At 39.6% G+C, this 19,866-nt stretch overlaps 2 protein-coding genes across 7 annotated transcripts; one reads left to right on the top strand and one right to left on the bottom strand.

Moving 5' to 3' along the window:
- Positions 1 to 310: 310 nt before the first annotated feature.
- NDUFB1 (NADH:ubiquinone oxidoreductase subunit B1) lies at positions 311 to 3,453 on the bottom strand. Of its 5 annotated transcripts, none has more exons than XM_055716897.1 (3): positions 3,322 to 3,453; positions 1,841 to 1,985; positions 311 to 655 (listed from the first exon to the last, which is right to left on the bottom strand). In XM_055716897.1, the coding sequence occupies exons 2-3, from the start codon at positions 1,978 to 1,980 to the stop codon at positions 619 to 621; spliced, it is 177 nt and encodes a 58-aa protein (XP_055572872.1). In that variant the 5' UTR covers positions 1,981 to 1,985; positions 3,322 to 3,453; the 3' UTR covers positions 311 to 618. The 5 variants fall into 5 exon arrangements, with proteins under 5 accessions (XP_055572872.1, XP_055572873.1, XP_055572870.1 ...); XM_055716898.1 differs by lacking the exon at positions 3,322 to 3,453 and adding an exon at positions 2,932 to 3,086; XM_055716895.1 differs by lacking the exon at positions 3,322 to 3,453 and adding an exon at positions 2,942 to 3,074.
- Positions 3,106 to 18,953, top strand: CPSF2 (cleavage and polyadenylation specific factor 2). 2 transcript variants are annotated; one of them, XM_055716887.1, is made up of 15 exons: positions 3,106 to 3,223; positions 3,833 to 4,019; positions 5,422 to 5,581; positions 5,673 to 5,778; positions 7,292 to 7,421; positions 7,757 to 7,872; positions 8,427 to 8,614; positions 9,032 to 9,322; positions 11,742 to 11,842; positions 12,177 to 12,377; positions 13,033 to 13,185; positions 13,758 to 13,983; positions 15,616 to 15,915; positions 16,869 to 17,003; positions 17,107 to 18,953. In XM_055716887.1, exons 2-15 carry the CDS (start codon positions 3,871 to 3,873, stop codon positions 17,197 to 17,199), a joined length of 2,349 nt encoding a protein of 782 aa, XP_055572862.1. In that variant the 5' UTR covers positions 3,106 to 3,223; positions 3,833 to 3,870; the 3' UTR covers positions 17,200 to 18,953. The 2 variants fall into 2 exon arrangements, with proteins under 2 accessions (XP_055572862.1, XP_055572863.1); XM_055716888.1 differs by having other exon boundaries at positions 3,107 to 3,227.
- The last annotated feature ends 913 nt before the right edge of the window (positions 18,954 to 19,866 follow it).

The following is a 19,866-nucleotide window of genomic DNA, read 5'->3' as shown; positions in this document are numbered from 1 at the left end:
CTCTCCCTGCGGCACGCATTCGGCAAAGGCCCAGCAGCGCCAGCTCCCCGTGCCTTCTCAGCAGCCGCCCGGCCCTTCCACCTTCCTGCACTCACTCGGCCGCAAAGCTGCAGCACCCCGCTGGCTGCCGCTCCACCGAGCCTACAGAGGAAATCTGAAAACAAACCTGCTCAGATTCAATTAAAAAAAACAACTACAGACAACTGTCGACCACGTTCTGGGTCTACATTAAGTATTCCTTTGAAGGCTTGTTCATAAATTAGCTATAAATACAGGAATTGCACACCATACAGATCAATAACAACATGAATGATTTTTGCATAGTTTTTCTTTATTACATAATTCTTCCTCCCCCCCCCCTTTCCAGAGAATTACTTCAGGGAACAAAGCTCTCAACACCTGTGGACTAAAGGAATTCCTGGACACATATTAGTCATGTAATTAAACATATTCCAAAAAAGCAAGATTGGAAATTAAACTGGCATGGATGAGTTGCGGGTGTCCCTTTCTGTAGCTTTACATATTCTCTCAAGATAAAGAACCATAATCCTATTCTTTCGATGTGTGAGACATGATGATGAATCAGACAAAAATGTTTTCCATTTCATCAGCAGCCTTTTATCTCCATGTAACTTCTTCACCAGGCTTCAGTTCTCTGTGTGGAAAGAAAAAAATAACAGGGCAGAGATTAAAATTAAGGTATTTTTTGTAGAATTGTTACTAATAAATGCAATTACTGATTCTACAAAACCTTAATTTTGAGAGCTATGTGTAAATTTAAGTTTCCTTGCAATCATCAGTTACAAATCAATACTGATAAGCTTCCTCCTTTCTTCCCAAAGTTTCAATGGATTAAGTCCTCGTAACTCCCATTCATGTAAATGGAAGCACAAACCAGCCAACCTCTAAGGACTGAACAAACTTTTTGCATAATGGGATCCAAAAGGAAAAATTCTACTTCTTTTAAATAAAAAAAAAATATTATTGTAGTGGGAACAGAACTAGGTGTGAAAGCAGACGGGACTTTTGCAATATACTGAAATACCAGCCCAACTTCATCAGCAACTGCAATAAGAAGAGTGCTAATGTAAGTCAGATTACATCATAAGCTTACTTTCTTATTCAGAACTAATTTAGGTGAGACGGGAGTTAAAAAAACAAAAACACCTGCAAACTGATAACAACATTCCTACCGTTAGTCCATGCTATGCAGCATGAGGTTTTTTTAACAGTGTTTCATTAACACTGTGGCCTAATACAGAATTAGAACTGCCATAGATGAGGCAATGTATTATCGCAATTCTTCCTAAGTCAGCCAGTAAGCCCAAACTAACAGCATATATAGTCACGTCCTTCAGTGAAGATACAGCACTTGCCAACATAAATATTGTGTTAATTTTCAAAAACTTGGTTATTAAATGATACAAATTTATGAAAGTATTTAGTTAAAAAGGGCTGTGATCATTTAAAATTTAAGACAGAAGTTTGCTACAATCCACTGAAAACTTGAAAATTAAAAGTTCAAGCACTGTTTCCCACTGAAGTTCTAGACAGAGACCAAATAATGGTTTCCACATTTCATGACAAGAACCTGACAGCAGTTAATGATCCTCTCTTTCAAGACCAAGCCCCAATCAAGCCCCACTTTTCAGAAGGCGTTAAAGTGCCCTAAAACCCTTCAGGAATGCTTGCTGAAATTTTTAGAGCTTTCTTTCTTTTAATATTTTGACAGCATCCCTGATTTTTTTTTCAGACTTTAGACTCTCAAAAAGAAAAAAGAAGCACTTTGCAAAGTAACTCTCTCTATATATGTATATTTAAGAGGCATCATAAAGTAGACCTTCTATATAATAAGCTCTTGTTTCTGAAGGCAGTCAGTTTTTCATCGTTCTTTCTGTCCAAATAGCATCCAATCACAAATCCTAAGGGAACCAGGATGTGAACCCAGTGATCACGCACAGCTTGGGCAAAATTCACCATGACTGCTAGAAAGAAAAGCATAACAGATAAGAGTTACAGATAGATCTGGACATGGAAAGTGTTGCATACCTGGCACCTTTAACCTCACTCACTATGATCCTACAACAGCGTAATAAACATGAGGGCCATCAAACACTCCCTGCAAGACACAGGCTATTCTCAAACCCATACACAGGTTTCTTAGAAATAGTCCTAACTCACTCTTGGTCCTGGAAAATAGGATTTTATTCTAAAATGGGAAAGAAGTAGAAGATCTCTTTTAAAATACCCCTGGTGAAATTTCCCTTTAGGTGTTCTAGAGTAATGCACCCACTGAAGTTTGCTGTTCTGTAAACATTCTGTAAAACATTACAAATGCATGTATAACCAAACTCTGGTAGACAGATGTTTATTATTCATAACAAGACTGAAAAATATGCTGTACATTCAGTGGGGGATTGACAGATAAGGAAGAAAGGCCATTTCTATAATCCAGCGACATTTTCCCAACCTAACCAAAGCCTTCCAAACCAGTTCTTGCTGGAAGTTGTAAGAGTCACCAAGGAAGTCGCCCAGCTGCGGGCTCGAACCTGCAATCTGGTTACAGGGGAAGACACGGCCGGCGCCGCCCCCTCCCGGCCGCTCCCTCAGCCGGCCGCGATAGCGGCCCGGGCCGGGGCTCGCGGTCTGACCCACGACGGGGCCCTGCTCGCTCCCGCCCCGCCGGCCGCGGAGAAACGCTGTCCCCTGCCCGCCCGCGAGGCCGCCCGCCCCCCCCGCCCCCCGCCCGTGCTCGCAGGGGCAGGAGCGGCACAAAGCCCCGGGGCCGAGAGGAGCTCCCGCCCGGCCCCTCCGGCCCCACGTCCCGGCGGAAGGGAGAGGACACGGGGCGAGGCGTTCCCGGGAAAGGCCGCCGCCCGTAGCGCGGGAACACGCTCGCAGCTGCCCCCGCCCCGCTGCCCCGGCCGTTACCGCTCCTCGCCGCCGCCGCCGCCAGTCTCCGCGCAGCGGCCACACCAAGGGCAACGGGCGGCGCCAGCAGGCCGGGAGAGCCCACGGGCTGCGCAGGGAGGTGGGGTAGGGCCCTCCCCCCCCCGGCGGCCTGGCAGTGGTGCCGTCCGTTACCCTTCCACCTTCCCTCCTCCTCCTCCTCCTTTCTCCCCGCCTCCCGCAAGATGGCGGAGCGTTTCGCGCGCTGCGGCGGGGGTGGCAGGCGCGCGCCCCGCTGGGCTTGAGGGAGGCCGGCGCGCGGGCGGCCCGCGAGGCAGGTAGCGCCGCGAGGCAGGCAGCGCCGCGCGCCCGCCGCTCGATGCCCCTCTCCTCCCCTCTCCTCCCCGCGGGGCGGCGGGCGCGGCCCGGTACCGGGGCGTGAAGCGCTTGGCTCGACCTCGCCGAGTTCGCCCCTCTCTTCCTCCTCTCCTCCGTCGCTTCCTCTCGGCTCGCCCTCTTGGCGCCGGGCCCGGTCGGCGAGGCTGACCCCGTTAGGGCCGCTGTCCCGGCGGCGGGGCCCGGCGGGGCGCTGGAGCCGGCTTGTGGAGCTGCTGGCCCGCCCCGCCCCGCGTTGGGCCTCCTGGGGCTGCCCCGGGGCTGAGGGGCCGCGGGCCCCGCCTGGCCCCGGGGCGGCGGTGCGGGCTGCGCCGCTCCTGCTGATCCTTTTTTCTCTTTAATGGTAAAAAAAAATTTCTCTGTCTAGTAACAAAAGACATACAGCTGACAAACGTTAACGTCTGAGACTGAAATGGTATCTTGTAGCTGTATTGAACAGTATTCAGCGCGCTTATCCTGTGTATTCTCAGAAACGCATGAAGTTGGAGCTAAATAAATAGACTTTTCCTTTGGATTAGTCAATGAAACCTTTTTTTCTCCCATTCAGGTTAGTTCTTTTGGAGATTAAATACTTGGGAGAGGAAAATGACATCGATTATCAAGTTGACTACACTTTCAGGGGTGCAGGAGGAGTCTGCCCTTTGCTATCTGTTGCAAGTAGATGAATTTCGTTTTCTTTTGGACTGTGGCTGGGATGAAAACTTTTCTATGGACATTATTGATTCTCTAAGGAAGTAAGTAGTTCACTTTATATGCTTTTGTAAAATAGGTCTTGTCTTTTTCTGAAAATTTTCAATACCATGCAGTGGTTTCTGTATGGTGATGTTAAATCCATCTTTTGGGTTTAAACAGGTTCTGGTTTGCGTGGATTTTTTTTTTTTAATAATTTGAAGTATGTTTTATATGAAGGGAATTAGGCTGCTGAAACATTTCCAGGAAAAACTTTTCTTGTGAGTCTAATGAGTTACATCTATTAACTGTAATTCTCAAACTGTTTTGTTTGTTTTGGCTTGGATGTTTTGTTTTTGTCATAAACATGACAGAGCAGAGTTTATCGGAGGCCTTACCTTGGGTCTGAACTAATTTAGAATGGTTAACTAAGTTTGAAATGAAAGAGTCCTTAGTGTATGTAGGCTGAATACAAAGTGGTCCGACACTCTCTTCTTGTTCCAAGATGAATAGACTGTCAGGAAAACAGCTTCCGTTACCTTCCTACAGCCCTGCATAGAAATAAACCTGTCTAGACTTTAATACTGAACTTCTGCAGGTTTACTGCAAGGAGCCAAGCACTGATTATGAGGTTAGGACTGAAACATACAAGTTCCTGTAGAAAATAGATGCTGTTTTTATAGATTAACTTTTCTAGCTTTGACACACTTCTATTGTCTGAAGTCTTTTAGCAGTGGATTATTATGCAGTAAGGATGATATATAAGATTTTTTTTGAGTGTCTTATTTCAGAAGCGATTAGGTAAAACCCACTTTTTAATAACAGCCATCTAGAAGGATGTGTGTTTCATAGTTATATGTGAGGGAAACAAAAAGCTTTCAGCCCAAATCGTATTTGCATTTGTTGCATATATTTTATGCCCTCAAGTTTTTCAGGTCTGATAGGTAGTAAGCTTTTAGTCTGAGTTCTTATTTTATGCAACACTTTGCAAGAAAAAAACCTTACATTTTTAAAATAAATAAAACACTACAAATTTATGTGCCACTTAAATTATGTATTTGACGTTTTCTCTTTTTAAAGAAGTAAGTTTTGATTTAGGTTTTTAGATGTATATACAATTTGTAGCGTGTCTGCAATGATAATATTTTTGGCCCCTCAGTTATTGTACTCTTTGATGTCCCAAGTATATATTACATCTCTCCAATCAAGATTTGACGTGAAACTTATGTCTTTCAGACCTTGAAATAGTGTTTTCAGAAGTCACTTGCATTTTTAAGTCCTTGAATGTTTGGAAATATGTGTAACTTTTATTTATGGCTTTAAAAACTTTGTTGTAAACCTGGAAGTATTTAGGTTTTCTTATTTGGCATTCAGACTTTCTATGTACTGTCAAAATAGCCATAATAGGGAGTATGTAACACCATACAGAACTCTTTTTACCAACTTCTGTTGTCCCTCTTTTTATAGACATGTACATCAGGTTGATGCTGTACTTCTTTCTCATCCTGACCCTCTACACCTCGGTGCTCTTCCGTATGCAGTTGGAAAAATGGGGTTGAATTGTGCCATTTATGCAACTATTCCTGTATATAAAATGGGGCAGATGTTTATGTATGATCTCTACCAGGTATATTTAAGTTGACACTTTCTTACATAATGTCTTTGGTATGGTAGAATGCTCAGGTACTTGAACGCTCTATACTTCTTATTTGTTTTAGTCCCGCCATAATACTGAAGATTTCACACTCTTTACTCTGGATGATGTAGATGCAGCCTTTGATAAAATACAACAGCTGAAATTTTCTCAGATTGTGAACTTGAAAGGTAAAGTTGTCACCAAAGTTTAAATAAACTACTTTTAGTGAAAGACAGCATAGTCATTGACAGTTAAAGTAACTTTTTTTCTTCAAGGGAGTAAGTTTTGAAATGTGCATTTTGCAGGCCTAAATTCAATAGCCCTGTGTTAATCTGTATCAGCTGAACGTTTGCCTCAGTAATTGTGTATGGAAATGTGTAGAGTTTCCCCTTAATGGGGAGGAGGTCATGCCAAAGCATATTTAGGTATTTGTTTAGTGTTTTTGGAATTTTTCTTGGAATTTTCTTGTGTCTCAAAAACATGTACTCATGCCTAGTGGTAGATACCTCAGAACTCATCAGTAACCAGTAACAAAGGAAAGCTTTCTAGAGAATGAATAGGTTGCAGAGATTAAGTTACAGCATGTGGATGATTTAATGAGGAGATCTTCACCGACTGATACTCGGTGTAGTTCATTGCTAGCAACTGTGGCATCCACAGAATCAGCAGCTTTTCACTTATGTTGAATTTAAAGATAGAATGAAATGGAAACCCTGTTCTTGAACAAAGACTATATACAAGCTGACCACCAGCAACTTGTCTCGGAGATGTATCTTCCAGTTACTGAATGATGCTTGCCAAAATACTTGCCCCTGTAATTTGGAAAATAGACATGGGATGCCATCCTTGAAGGGCTTTTGACCCTTTTCCAGATACTTGTAGCAAGGCTATGTCCATGCTGCAAACTTCTAAATCTTAAAAAGTAATTTTAGTGAACAACTTTAAAGTGCCCTACTTTCCCATGTTTAATGGAGATGATTAGAAAAGACTAAATGGATGCATTGAAGAAGATAATTTCTAGGTATTATTATTCAAGCTGTGCACTTCTGTTCAACTTGGTAGAATGCAGTAAAGACAGTGAATGACGGTCATGGGTGGTTTAGTTTTAATTTGACGAAGATATGAGCTAGCTCCAATGACAAGGAGTAACAGTGCATTACAAAAAAAAAAAGGCATCAGTGCTGAAAAGATCAGTCATTCCTGACTGCAACACCTGAACACCTTTCTTGGTATTGTTTGGCTTAGATGTTTGTAATTCTGGAAAAATCCCGTTTTGTGTAATTTTTTATATGTGGGTTTGTAAGTAGCTAGACAGTGAATGATACAGTAAACATTTTGTGTTGCCCCAAAGAGAGGTCTGCCTTTCACCAGTGTACTTGCTTTCATGTAATATGTTTGTTATAAAATATATGTAACTTATGTCTGTAGTTACAGCAGCTCTTCAGTGCCTCTAAGTACTGGTGGAGGGAGGAAGTGATTTTCACTTTATTTTCTTTTTCTGGAGGCAAAATAAGAGACAAAAAAATCAAAGCTACTGGTTAGATGAGAAGGACAGATATGTTACTGATTTTTTTTGTACTTCGTTTGACTTTTTTCCCCAGTAATAATTCTGGTGTTCAGTTCTTTAAAATTTCTCTCTCTTACTCAGAGTAATGGATTTGAATACATGTAATGTCCCTAAAATATTGAAAACTTTTGTAGGCAAAGGACATGGTTTGTCAATCACACCATTGCCAGCTGGCCACATGATAGGAGGTACAATCTGGAAGATTGTCAAGGATGGAGAGGAAGAAATTGTTTATGCAGTTGATTTCAACCACAAGAGGGAGATGTAAGTTCAACATAGCAATACATATTTCTTGGATGTTGTGTTTGGTGTGTGTCATGTAGTGTGTGATAAACAGGTATGGAAGTAGCAGTGCCTTTCCAGCTCTAATAAGACCACTAATTTCCCTTGCATTCAGATTAATCAATTTGAAACATGTATTAGTTCTGGGTTTTGTTATTCCACTCAGTTTTATTTGTTTGCAAGTTTGAAGCAGGAAACATTCAGCTGCTGAGGAGTTTTGATTTCTGTACATGCAGACTTCTGCAAGCTAGCTGTCTTATTTTTTCTCATAAAACAGAAATGCAAAGAGTGAGATTTTTTTGCCTTTTTTTCCACAGCCATCTGAATGGATGTTCCTTGGAAATGTTGAGCAGGCCTTCGTTGCTTATTACAGATTCATTTAATGCTACTTATGTACAGCCCAGGAGGAAGCAAAGGGATGAACAGCTACTGAGTATGTATTCTGTTTAGGCTTGAAAATAGCAGTCATGTCATTTATTAACCACTGTAAGTTGTTTTTCTATGAGAAAATCATCAGCATCCAGGCTAAGAACCTTTATTAATATTTAAATTACCTTTTTTTTTCTGCTGGTACTCATCCAGTGGGTTAAAGATTTTCTTGAAACAATGAACCATATTTGAAGGCAGTATATTTTACCCAGCATCACTTAACCTTTAATGGATTTGTTAACTGACCTTCCTCACCACATTGTTTTTTAAATTCCCATTTTACAGTATGTTGTTTTTAATAAAAAAAGAAAAACCAAGAAAAAGTAGTATCAAAGCAGTGAGATCTTCAGAGCTACTGGAAGAGCTCCAGCTCCCTTTAATTTCAGTGGAAATGTGTTTTTGTATCTCTTCTGAAGTTTAATTTATTTCTGTGTTCAGTATGCTTTTGATTGTGATTGCTAGTGTGGTATAACAAACAAAAAAACCCCAACACCACAAACATTCTCATTTTGGTTCAAAGTATAAGTAGGTTTTTGTTTTGTTTTTTATTCTTCTTAGCTAATGTTTTGGAGACATTACGAGGTGATGGAAATGTGTTAATAGCCGTGGATACAGCAGGCAGAGTTCTGGAACTTGCTCAACTTCTTGATCAGATCTGGAGAACGAAAGATGCAGGATTAGGAGTCTACTCTCTAGCACTTTTGAATAACGTCAGCTACAATGTAGTGGAGTTCTCTAAGTCACAGGTTTGTTTTGATTTTAAAATACAATTATTAAGAGGGTAATGGAATGTGCATGCAAAAGCATTGTGTTGTTCTTTTTAACAGTAAAAAATGGCTAAATACTGGGTGTTGTCCTTGCTCTATAGTGTGTGTGTCTCTGTTCTTGTGATCAAGTAAGAGTCCAATCATGGCTGTGCACATGTTTCTTAATGCTCATTTCCTTTTTTTATCGTAAGCCTTGTTAGCATAGTTTATAGTTGTTAGAAAAGATGACTTACAGTACTTGTTTCTGTGTTGTTTACACTCAGCAGTATTTCTCCACTTGCTGAGAATGATTAATGTAATCACATGCATATGGCATCCTGTACATCTTATAAAGTTTGTACATTATCGTTAGAACTTGTATTCTTATACATAACTTGTTCTTAATACATATTTCAGGTTGAATGGATGAGTGACAAGTTGATGAGGTGCTTTGAAGACAAGAGAAACAATCCTTTTCAGTTCCGCCATCTTTCCTTATGTCATAGTTTATCTGATCTAGCTCGAGTACCTAGTCCAAAAGTTGTTCTTGCCAGTCAGCCTGACTTGGAGTGTGGGTTTTCTAGAGATCTTTTCATTCAATGGTGCCAGGATGCCAAAAACTCTATAATTTTAACTTACCGCACTACACCTGGAACATTAGCAAGATTCCTGATTGATAATCCTTCTGAAAAAGTTATAGATATTGAGGTAAGAGTTGTCTATATACTCTCAGATTTCTTTATTGTGGGCCATCTGGGGAATATGAGCAAAACTGAATTTGGTTTCCTTTTTGACCTATTGGAAACTTCTAGTGGATAAGGGAAATCGGTATGTTGCATGTTTATCCAATTGTGGATAAACTCACTTAAAAATAGGTCTCATGCGTAACTGCAAAATGCTTTTTGGTGGTTGGGTAAAATTAATACTCTATATAGATGAGCATGAAGCTGCTTTTAAATATTTAGACAACACTTTTCTTTGTGGTTTTGTTGTTAGAGAAAAAATTCTGTTTGCAGTTGATATACATATCACAATATACGATGGATTGTTCTTATTGGAAAATACTCTGGTTTTGGACGAGGGGAGCATCAAGTCAAATTAGTATAATATATCCCATCACAATTATAAAGACAACCAAAAGCTAGCAATTAAGACACATTTAATCATTATTCATGCTTCCAAATTATTTTTAATAATTTATATACCTGTATCTACTTATCTCTGGTAAATGTTATAATTTATGGGAGTCTCCTGTGATTGCAGTGATAATTTCAATCCTGATGATGCAGCTTTATTTTAGTTTTAGATTGGATTGGAAGCATAGAATTACAGTATTGGACTGTTAGCAGAATTCAGTATTACTCAAAATGATCTATACTCTAATCTGATTTTCAGAAAAGAAACAAAATTTACCATTGTTTTACCTGCTAGTATGACTTCACCAGGTTCTTCTGATTTGATGTTAGTGACACAAAAATTAAAAAAAACTCCCACTGCTCATAAAATCACAGGATGCTTGGGTTTGGAAGGACCTCTGGTCTAACCCTCCTGCTACAGCAGGTTCACCCAGAGCGGGTTGCACAGGATCACATCCAGGAGGGTTTTGAATGTCTCCAGAGAAGGAGGCTCCACAACCGCTCTGGGCAGCCTGTTCCAGTGCTCTGGCACCCTCAAGGTAAAGAAGTTCTTCCTCACATTCAGATGGAAGGAACTGCCTGTGCTTCAGTTTGTGCCCGTTGCCCGTTGGCCTGTCGCTGGGCACCACTGAAAAGAGCCTGGCCCCATCCTCTTGGCACCCGCCCTTAAGATGTTTGTAGACCTTGGTAAGATCCCTCTCAGTGTTCTCTTCTCCAGGCTACAGAGGCCCCGCTCTCTCAGCCTTTCCTCACAAGGGAGATGCTCCAGTCCCCTCATCATCTTCGTAGCCCTCCGCTGGACCCTCCCCAGTAGTTCCCTGCCTCTCTGGAACTGGGGAGCCCAGAACTGGACACAGCACTCCAGATGCTGCCTCAGTGGGGCAGAATAGAGGGGGGAGGATCACCTCCCTCGACCTGCTGGCCACGCTCCTCCTAATGCCCCGCAGGATCCCACCGGCCTTCTTGGCCACCAGGGCACACTGCTGGCTCATGGGCAACTTGCTGTCCACCAGCACTTCCAGGTCCTTCTCTGCAGAGCTGCCTTCCAGCAGGCCAGCCCCCAGGCTGTACTGGTGCGTGGGGTTGTTCCTCCCTTGGTGCAGGACCCTGCACTCACCTTTCCTGAACTTCATTGGGTTCCTCTCTGCCCAGCTCTCCAGCCTGCCCAGGTCCCGCTGAATGGCAGCGCAGCCTGCTGGTGAATCAGCCACTCCTCCCAGTTTGTGTCATCAGCAAACTGGCTGAGGGTACCCCCAGTCCCTTCATCCAGGTCACTGATGGATAAGTTGAACAGGACTGGACCCACCACTGACCCCTGGGGAACGCCACGAGCTACAGGCCTCCAGCCGGGCTCTGCGCCACTGACCACAACCCTCTGAGCTCTGCCGCTCAGCCACTTCCCAATCCACCTCACTGGTTGCTCATGTAGTGCACCTGCGTTTAGCTATGAGCACGTTATGGGAGACTGTGTCTTGCTGAAATGGAGGTAGACAACATCCACCGCTCTCTCCTTGTCTACCCGGTCAGCCATTCCGTCATAGAAGGCTACTGGGTTGGTCAGGCATGATTTCCCCTGGGTGAATCCATATTGACTACTCCTGACAACCTTCTTTTCCTCCACATGCTTAGAGGTGACATTCAGAATGAGCTGTTCCATCACCTTTTGAGGGATGGAGGTGAGACTGGCAAGCCTGCTCATCTGAGAGTACTTGCATTCACTTAGATTTCCTGGAGATGTTTTAAGAAATTTTTGAAAACTAATTGTTTTTGATACTTTTAGAAATGCTTTTCTGTTAAAGTAGACTCTACTGATCGATTGTCATAATTTTGCCATGCTAAGGTGCCATACATTTGCCTAACATTGTCTTGTATGTGACATATGAGTTGTATTTGTCCTTTGTACTTGCACACTACTGACAAGAATATTTGTATTTAAGAGAAGTATTGAAGTCAGCTACTCATAATAATAGCAATTCTAATTCTGTCTGCAGTTGAGAAAACGTGTCAAGTTGGAAGGAAAAGAACTTGAAGAATACCTTGAAAAGGAGAAACTAAAGAAAGAAGCAGCTAAGAAGCTGGAACAGTCTAAAGAGTAAGTATGTTGGCTGTTTTTGCGTTCTGATTTGATCAAAGTTGAGATTTGTGTGTGATCATTCTGCTGCTTCAGCCATTTACAGGGATAAATGAAAATCATAGTTTTGATAGACTTGTCTGAGGGCACTGAGGAATCAGGAGTGGTTGTCTTTAATCTGTTGTTTATGATAGACCTGTTTCATCTGCCTTTTGACTGTGAGCTCTTTCTCAGATACACAAAATGTGTTTGTCCTTGGCTAGTGTTTTATCAACTTACTTTCCAGTCAGTGTGTTTATGTAATACTAAAGCTGAAGGGAAAGAGCTAGTGTTTTTTTTATGAATGTCCTTTCAGGGCAGATATTGATTCCAGTGATGAGAGTGATGCTGAAGAGGATATTGATCAGCCAACTGTACATAAGACAAAACATGATTTGATGATGAAAGGTGAAGGTAGCCGGAAAGGAAGCTTCTTCAAACAGGCAAAGAAGTCTTATCCAATGTTTCCAGCCCCTGAAGAAAGAATTAAATGGGATGAATATGGCGAGATTATCAAGTATGTGGTGGTAAATGCATGCTAACATGTAATAACTATGAAATAACTAAAAAGCAGAAGTAATAGAAAGTGCCATTTTGCCTCTTTTGCAGTACTGTTACATATTCTTCCAAAACTGCAGTAACTTTTGAACAGTTAGGACAGTTTGCACTAAGTCTCACAGGAAGCTTGTGATAGGGTTGAAGCTGCAGAGCGGTGATCCCTGGCCTGTGTTCACACCTCTTGGGATGTGTTTCCACTCCAGGCTTTTTTTATTTTCCTTTTATCTTAGAAGGTTTGATTTTTTTAATAATCTGAGGTTTTTTCTCCTTTAAATTACACATAATTTTGATGAATTTGTAGTGAGAGGGAAGAACATTGTTCATCCTAGAAAAATCTAGCGATACTTGTATTTGCATGATGAATACTTGCTAGAAAACCTCAATTTGCTAGCATTTCCCGAGATACCAGTTTGTTTTTAAGATAGGAAGGTGATATTTTCCATATGAACTCTGTGCAAATATGGAAATAATGAAGGAAAGTGTAATAAAATTGTCGGCAATAACAATTATAAGACATTTCAGTACTAATAGTCAGCATTGTTTGTTTTTTATGTTCTGTAGTGCTTTGGTTTTACTGTGAGACTATTAAAAGCAAAATGCCTTTCATTCTTTAGACCTGAGGATTTTCTAGTTCCAGAACTTCAAGCAACAGAGGAAGAAAAAAGCAAATTAGAATCTGGTTTGACAAATGGAGAAGAGCCTATGGACCAGGATTTATCAGATGTTCCTACCAAATGTATTTCTGCAACAGAATCCATGGAAATTAAGTGAGTGCCTTCGTTCTTGTCAGTTCTGCTAGAATGGTGTATGGGTATGGTGCAAACTGGGAAAAGGCTAGCTTGGAATTAAGAAAGTGGGAAAGGGCTTGCTTTTTGTTTTGCTTCTTCCTCCCCACCCTCAAGCTATCTAGGTTAGTTTTTTACTAGCCTTTCTGGGAGTACAGTACAGAATCTTATAGTTCCCCACCCTGAAGAAATTCAGTTTGTTCCCCATCTGATGGAGACAAGTAAGAGGAAGAACAAACAATACAGTAGTATGTTAGCATAGATACTCAAATGTATATCCATTTTGTTAAAAGAACAACTTGCCCAAATATGCTTCTCTCATGTTTTGGGTAACTATGCAAGTGAATTTTGGGAATTTATAGTGTTAAATACACATAACATGCTTATACCTGGTAAATCTGTATCTTACAGATGCATAGTATACCTTGTGCTGACAGCTTTTGCTGATGCAGAATAACTTCAAAATATTTTCTGTTTTTAAATACTTTGGACCACTTAAATGTTTAATCTTTTAAACTAAAAAGTGTTTTTCTTGGGTTTTTAATTCAAACTAGAGCCAGAGTTACATACATTGACTATGAAGGACGCTCAGATGGGGACTCAATTAAAAAAATTATTAACCAAATGAAACCAAGACAACTCATCATTGTCCATGGACCACCTGAGGCCAGTCAGGACCTTGCAGAATGTTGCAGAGCTTTTGGTGGAAAAGATATTAAGGTTTACATGCCAAAACTGCATGAAACAGTAGATGCAACTAGTGAAACTCACATTTACCAGGTGAGGTACTAGAATTTGTTAGTTGTGTAAGTAATGTGAACTGTAGTAGAGCTGTATTGGCAGACTTTAATTTGGTCTTCCATTCTTTGGGAGAGGAGAGATGTTATTACCTATGTGTACACTTGGTTTTGTGTGATCAAAACATTAGTAGAGTTTTTCTGTCTTCTAGGTAAGCATTCTCCTTAAGTTTATTATTCATAAGAAGTGTTTAAAAGCTTAAACATGAGATCTTTGTGTTTTTACCTGTAGGGCAAAAGGCAAGGCTTCTGTCCATGGGAGCACTGGTTAGCTTTACTGAAGTCATAATATATTTATAATACTGATATTTAGAGTACCACTGTACACTACCTGCAATTCAGGATTCTTTTTGGAATCTGAAGGGGGGGCCTTAAGAAAGCAAAGAGGAAAAAAAAGCCCCCACCTTTGTATTTAAGAATGAACATGTAAAGTTAAGATTATGTTTTAAGTTTGTTAAAAATAAATAAATCATGCCCCTACCCCCCCAAAAGAAATTAATGTGATGGTTCTTGGAAAGTGAAGTTACGATAATATGTTATATTGTGTTAATATATTGCGCTTAATTTTCATGGTTAAGCTCTAAATAAGAAAACTTGGATAATTTCTGTGAAGTATGTGAAAATCTGTGTTTATTTTGTTGGTGGGGGTTTTTTTTGTTTTGTTTTGGCTTTTTGGGTTTTTTTTTAAAGCTGTGAGGATTGCTAGTGTGCAAGAAATGACATGATTTTTCACAAAATATTTGAGTAAAATTGTAATTGCTTTGATTTCCTTTCAGTTTTTATATATGTATATATCTAAAGGGTAAATTCTGTCTTCTGTGTAGCTTTAGTTTGTTTTTCTTTTTGAAGCTTTCTGAACAGATGATGTACGCTGGAGACATTGAATTAGAAAATAATAGATGTGAGTGGGGCATAAGAATCCTAGTCCCTTGAGTGGACTGTGCTGCAGATGGATAGTTAGTTGCACTATCTTTCATATAGTTGCAACTTTGATTCCACGATAGGGATCATACACAGTAATATGTGGATAACAGCCTTTCAGAGTAGGGCTTAATTTAACAGGTTGAAGTCCTGGAATGTACCAGAGAAATCAGGGCAAGGTAATGTTTTGGTTGCTTTAAAACATGGTATTTACAATATCCCTTCTTACAATAAAATAGTAATTACAAATTTTGGAGGGTTGAAATTTGGAACTGCTGTTCAGTAACCTAAATGCATCAATAGAAACTTTTCTTAACTTTATTAAAGCCAACTGAGGAACTTCTTGGACACAAAAAAGGTTTCTGATGTTTTAAAAAGAAGTGATTGCTCTTGCTATAAGTTTTAACTCACGTTTGCAGTTGTATAGGTCCTTTTTTTATTTTAACCAAGACAAAAAAGGTATTGATCTCCACTGCTTTTTAAGTTGAGTAGTGACATGAGGGTTATTATATTTTGAAACTATAGAACATCTTGCCTTGGTGATACTAATTCCCTCCTTTCCCTTTCAAAAGACTATGAATCAAACACATGTGAAGAGACAGTGAAAGGAAAACTGGTAATTTTTAAAGCCTGAAGTAAGAAAACTCTGTGTTTTCCATCAAACTAACAGTACTTTTATTTTTGTGAAACCCAGGTCAGGTTAAAAGATTCTCTTGTCAGCTCCCTTCAGTTCTGTAAAGCCAAGGATGCTGAGCTGGCTTGGATAGATGGTGTTCTGGACATGCGGGTTTCAAAAGTAGATACTGGAGTTATTCTGGAAGAGGGAGAGTTGAGGGAAGATGAAGACTTAGAGATGCAAGTGGATATGCCTTCTTCGGACTCTAGTGTCATTGCACAACAGAAGGCCATGAAAAGCCTCTTCGGTGACGATGACAAGGAGATGTGTGAGGAGAGCGAGATCATTCCTACTTTGGAACCTCTGCCACCTCATGAGGTACAGCAGTTATGCTGATCTGGGCTTCTGTTTTTGAAGAGCTCTGTATTCATTTTTCTAGTGCTTAGAGGCTGATATGGTGACCTTACTAAAATGAAAGCCTAACTGAAACTGGATTTTTGTGTTGGATTTTCTCTTTGTTAAACCTGGTACTGTGCTTTGTTCGTATTTTAGGCTTTTCAGCAAGGATGATCTCTTGCATCCATTAACAGTGTCTAACATATACAGTACCATCTATTTATGAAGATAAGTTTTTAATCAGCATGTTACATATTTGTAGTTAGTACTTGCAGATTTGAAAATTAATCGGCATTTAGTCACTCTTGGATTTTTTTGTTTTGTTGATGCTATGGAAAATACTTCATATACTTGAGGTACAGGTCTTTGACATTCATATGTCTGCTTCTATAGTAGTGATTTGAGAGCTTGTTAAGTTTAATAATTTCTATAAATTCATCTTTACTCTTAAATACTTTACATGTGAGTAGATGTTCTATCTCTTTATTGAATTATTACAGTGCCTTCTAACTCTAGAATTGCTTTTAGGACTGTGCAACAGTATCTTAAAATGTAGTCAGTTCTAGGAGCTAGATAAATGTGGAGAAAACACTGAAGTCTGTTCAGATTAACGTCATAGAAGTCATGTAGTGATCAGCAGCTGCAGTTCAGTCCCTGCATAACATGGCTTGGAAGTGGGATCTTCAATGATAGCTTTCCATTTATCTTCGATATTTGAGCAAAGGAAGAAACTTTTCCTTTACTTGATGGATAACTTATAAGGCCTTCCTATCCTGGAAATGCCTTGCTGCAGGTCAATGGAGATAAAACCAGTCTTCCCGTTTATAGTCTTGTAGTCTAGTCCAGACTGCTGCTAACACAGTGACGAGGAGATCTTTGGAAAAATGGAAGGTATTAAATAGCAGAAGTATTAAAATTGTGTGTGTTGTTTAAAGGTTCTTGGACACCAGTCTGTATTTATGAATGAGCCAAGACTGTCTGACTTCAAGCAGGTTCTCTTGCGAGAAGGTATACAAGCTGAATTTGTAGGAGGAGTGCTTGTGTGCAACAATCTGGTGGCTGTTCGCAGGGTAGGTGTTCTGTGTCTTAAACTTCGGTAAATAATATTTTAAGTGAAAATTGGAGTTTTTGTTAGTGTAAAGATAATAAATTGCACCATGTCTTTTATTTCAGACTGAAACAGGACGCATTGGATTGGAAGGCTGTCTCTGTCAGGACTTCTATAGGATAAGAGACCTTTTATATGAGCAATATGCTATTGTCTAAAGGAAGTGCTGCAAAGATGTTTTTACTTGAACTTTTGAAGACTGGGGATTTCGCCCATTTTGACAACTTGTAGTTTTCTAATTTATACAGGGGAAGCCTAATTCATAAAAAAAAAAAAATCAACTACCCTGAACATGTAAATAAATAACTGCTACTGTTGTTCATAAATTTGTTGGTACATTCCATGTTGTTGACTTTCAAACTGTTACGACTTGCCATCTCCCACATAACACATTATAAATGAGTTTGTGACTATGAACCCTTCTCAGGAAAGGTTCTGTTTGTCAAGACAATGTTTTGGTTTCATAGATTCCCTGCTAAAGTGTACAAAATACATAAGTCATTCTTCTGTTCTAAAATAAGATTAGAGGGGAACTGTGGGTTTCTTTGGTTTTGTTCTTTTTGGGGTCTCTGTGATTTATTTTTTTTGTTTTGGTATTTTTGTTCTTCGTTGTTGTTTTTTTTTCCTAACTTTGGTTTACAGACAGTCTTGAGTTTTGTTGTGTGTTTTTTAAATGGAGGTTAGTTAAAGTACATTTTTAATAGCCCACTTAAAGCTGAACTACCTATACTTCCCCGCAGTGTTAATCTGGCTGCATCTCAATGTTGTATCTGCTCCATCTTACTGATTTGTTCCAGAACAGCATTTCATATTCTGTATAAAGTATTACTCTGCAGGATCAAAAAATTGCTTTGGAAAGGTACTCTTTAAGAAAACTGGATAATGCTGTAAGGCAGCTTAAAATCTGGTAATTGTGTGCTTCAGAGTAACTTCTGTACAAACATAGAATTTGTAACTTCTAATTTTGCAAAATGGTGCTTACTAAAAATTTTTTTCTGAGTTCTGATTTTAATGCTTTCAAGGTTTAAAGACTTTATTCATGCCCTGCTGTTTGTTCAGAGTGCCATGAGCTAAGTTCAGGAAGAGTTCATGTGATTTAATGGTTTTGCACCCTGTTTCATTCTAATTGCATGTTTTTATGCCATTTTTCATTCTAGTTGACAGTGGCACTTGCTGTAGCTGCTGCTGCTAGGAATTGACCTTACATCTTAGTTGAAGATGATCACAGTTTTGGGCACCTTAATTTCTCAGAAATTAACTTATGCAAATAAATGGCCTCGAGTTAATTTAATCCTTTTTTCCCCTGTCCATGTGTGAACCACCAGCTTTGGCAGTGGAGGGTTGCTTGCTTGTTTTTGCATAAAACAGCAATGTAATACGTGCTCTGTGTATATGTTTAAATAAAACCTTTTGAAAAAGTGGCAAAAAAATAGCCCTGTGGGCTGTCAATGGAAAGCTAATTTACTTTGCAACTCATTCAGATAGAAAACTATCTGATCTACAGATGGATTCTTTTAAAAAGAGTAACTTAAACCTGAAGACTCTAAAACAAACAAACAGCAACAGAAAAACAACCAAAGAAACCCAAACCTGCTAGAACTATATACTGAAAATGTAAAAACTTTGAAAATTTAATGCAAGTGTGAATGTGGTTTGTTACACAAAGAAAATCTTGGTAAGAATGACTGAATGGCTCAACACTTTTTTTTTTTCTTGTTACAGTGTAGAAAAACTTTTATTTTCAATTATATTGACAGCCAAAACTTCATAGAAATGCTCTGGTTTTGTAGCTGTTTTGTAGCAATGCTATGTAAATGTATATGATACTGGATGCTTGCTGGTGAAAACTGTTGTATTACTATTGTTGCTAATACTGATGAACTTTTATAAAGTGAGTTACTTTGTACAGAAATCGTATTGGCCTTAGGACTTTTAACTTGAGGGCTTAGGGTGGGCAGAGATCACACATGCCTGCATGGAATATACTAACAAAAGAAAAAAATCCCTTAGGAAATCAAACTAAGAATAGTGCTGTTTTTAAGAAAAGGATAAAGACAAGATGGTGTGATCACAAACCTTTGTCAGTTTTGTTTGTTGGTTTTTTTTAACCCATTGATTCAAATTCAGCTAAGTTTAATGAAAGTTTAGTGTAGTCAGTCACTAAATTCCTGTGTCTTCTGATAAAGAAGAGAACCCCAAATTAATGCCATCACTAAGGAAAAGGCTCAAGTATGAGCAAAACAGCTAAATTGTTTAGTTATTTTTTTAGTCTATCAGCATAAGCGTGGGCTGAAATCAGTTGATATGCGAGGCAACAGTAGTCATCCGAGTGCTGGGACTGGGGAAAGCTGGGTTTGTGGACAGTTCTGGTAGTGAGAGGGGGTACAGGACATCCTTAATAAACAGGCTGCAGCTGTGCAGTGGGGCAGGTGTGCTGCTTGGCTATTCATTTGTTGCTTGTAAGCAGTGTGGAACTGAGGCAAATTCCCGTGAATTTTGTCTAGTCTGCTGTCAGTTCTCTGATAGGTTATTTCTGTTGTTCTTAACTGCAATTTGCTGTAAACAATACTCTTAACTTCTCTATATCTATTTTAGAGTTACTAATCTGGTTCTTGTTCCTGTCCAAAATGAAAGATTAATTTTCCCTTACCTCCTCAAAATGTCTGTGCTGTCATGGAATGTAAGCTGTGTTTTCTGACTTCTGCATTTTCTTCATTAGCAGTTAAAACTTGGCAAGGAGTACCATTTCTTACTCTTTGCTCTATTGCTCATGAGGGCAAGAATATTAACTTAAGTCAAACTTAGTTTTGGTACTTACTGACCAC

This window comes from Falco cherrug, chromosome 7, assembly GCF_023634085.1.
Source record: "Falco cherrug isolate bFalChe1 chromosome 7, bFalChe1.pri, whole genome shotgun sequence".
NCBI lineage: Eukaryota > Metazoa > Chordata > Aves > Falconiformes > Falconidae > Falco > Falco cherrug.
The sequence above is the reverse complement of the archived record's forward strand: the minus strand, read 5'-3'. Positions and strand labels throughout refer to the sequence as shown.

What these genes read in the sequence shown, in the direction of transcription:
- NDUFB1 (XM_055716897.1), bottom strand. Translation starts at nt 1,980, where the DNA reads ATGGTGAATTTTGCCCAAGCTGTGCGTGATCACTGGGTTCACATCCTG. An exon ending in AAGAGCTTATTATATAGAAG is followed by an intron (nt 656 to 1,840) that starts GTCTACTTTATG and finishes CTTTCCACACAG; the next exon opens with AGAACTGAAGCCTGGTGAAG.
- CPSF2 (XM_055716887.1), top strand. Translation starts at nt 3,871, where the DNA reads ATGACATCGATTATCAAGTTGACTACACTTTCAGGGGTGCAGGAGGAG. An exon ending in ATTATTGATTCTCTAAGGAA is followed by an intron (nt 4,020 to 5,421) that starts GTAAGTAGTTCA and finishes CTCTTTTTATAG; the next exon opens with ACATGTACATCAGGTTGATG. An exon ending in TTATGTATGATCTCTACCAG is followed by an intron (nt 5,582 to 5,672) that starts GTATATTTAAGT and finishes TATTTGTTTTAG; the next exon opens with TCCCGCCATAATACTGAAGA.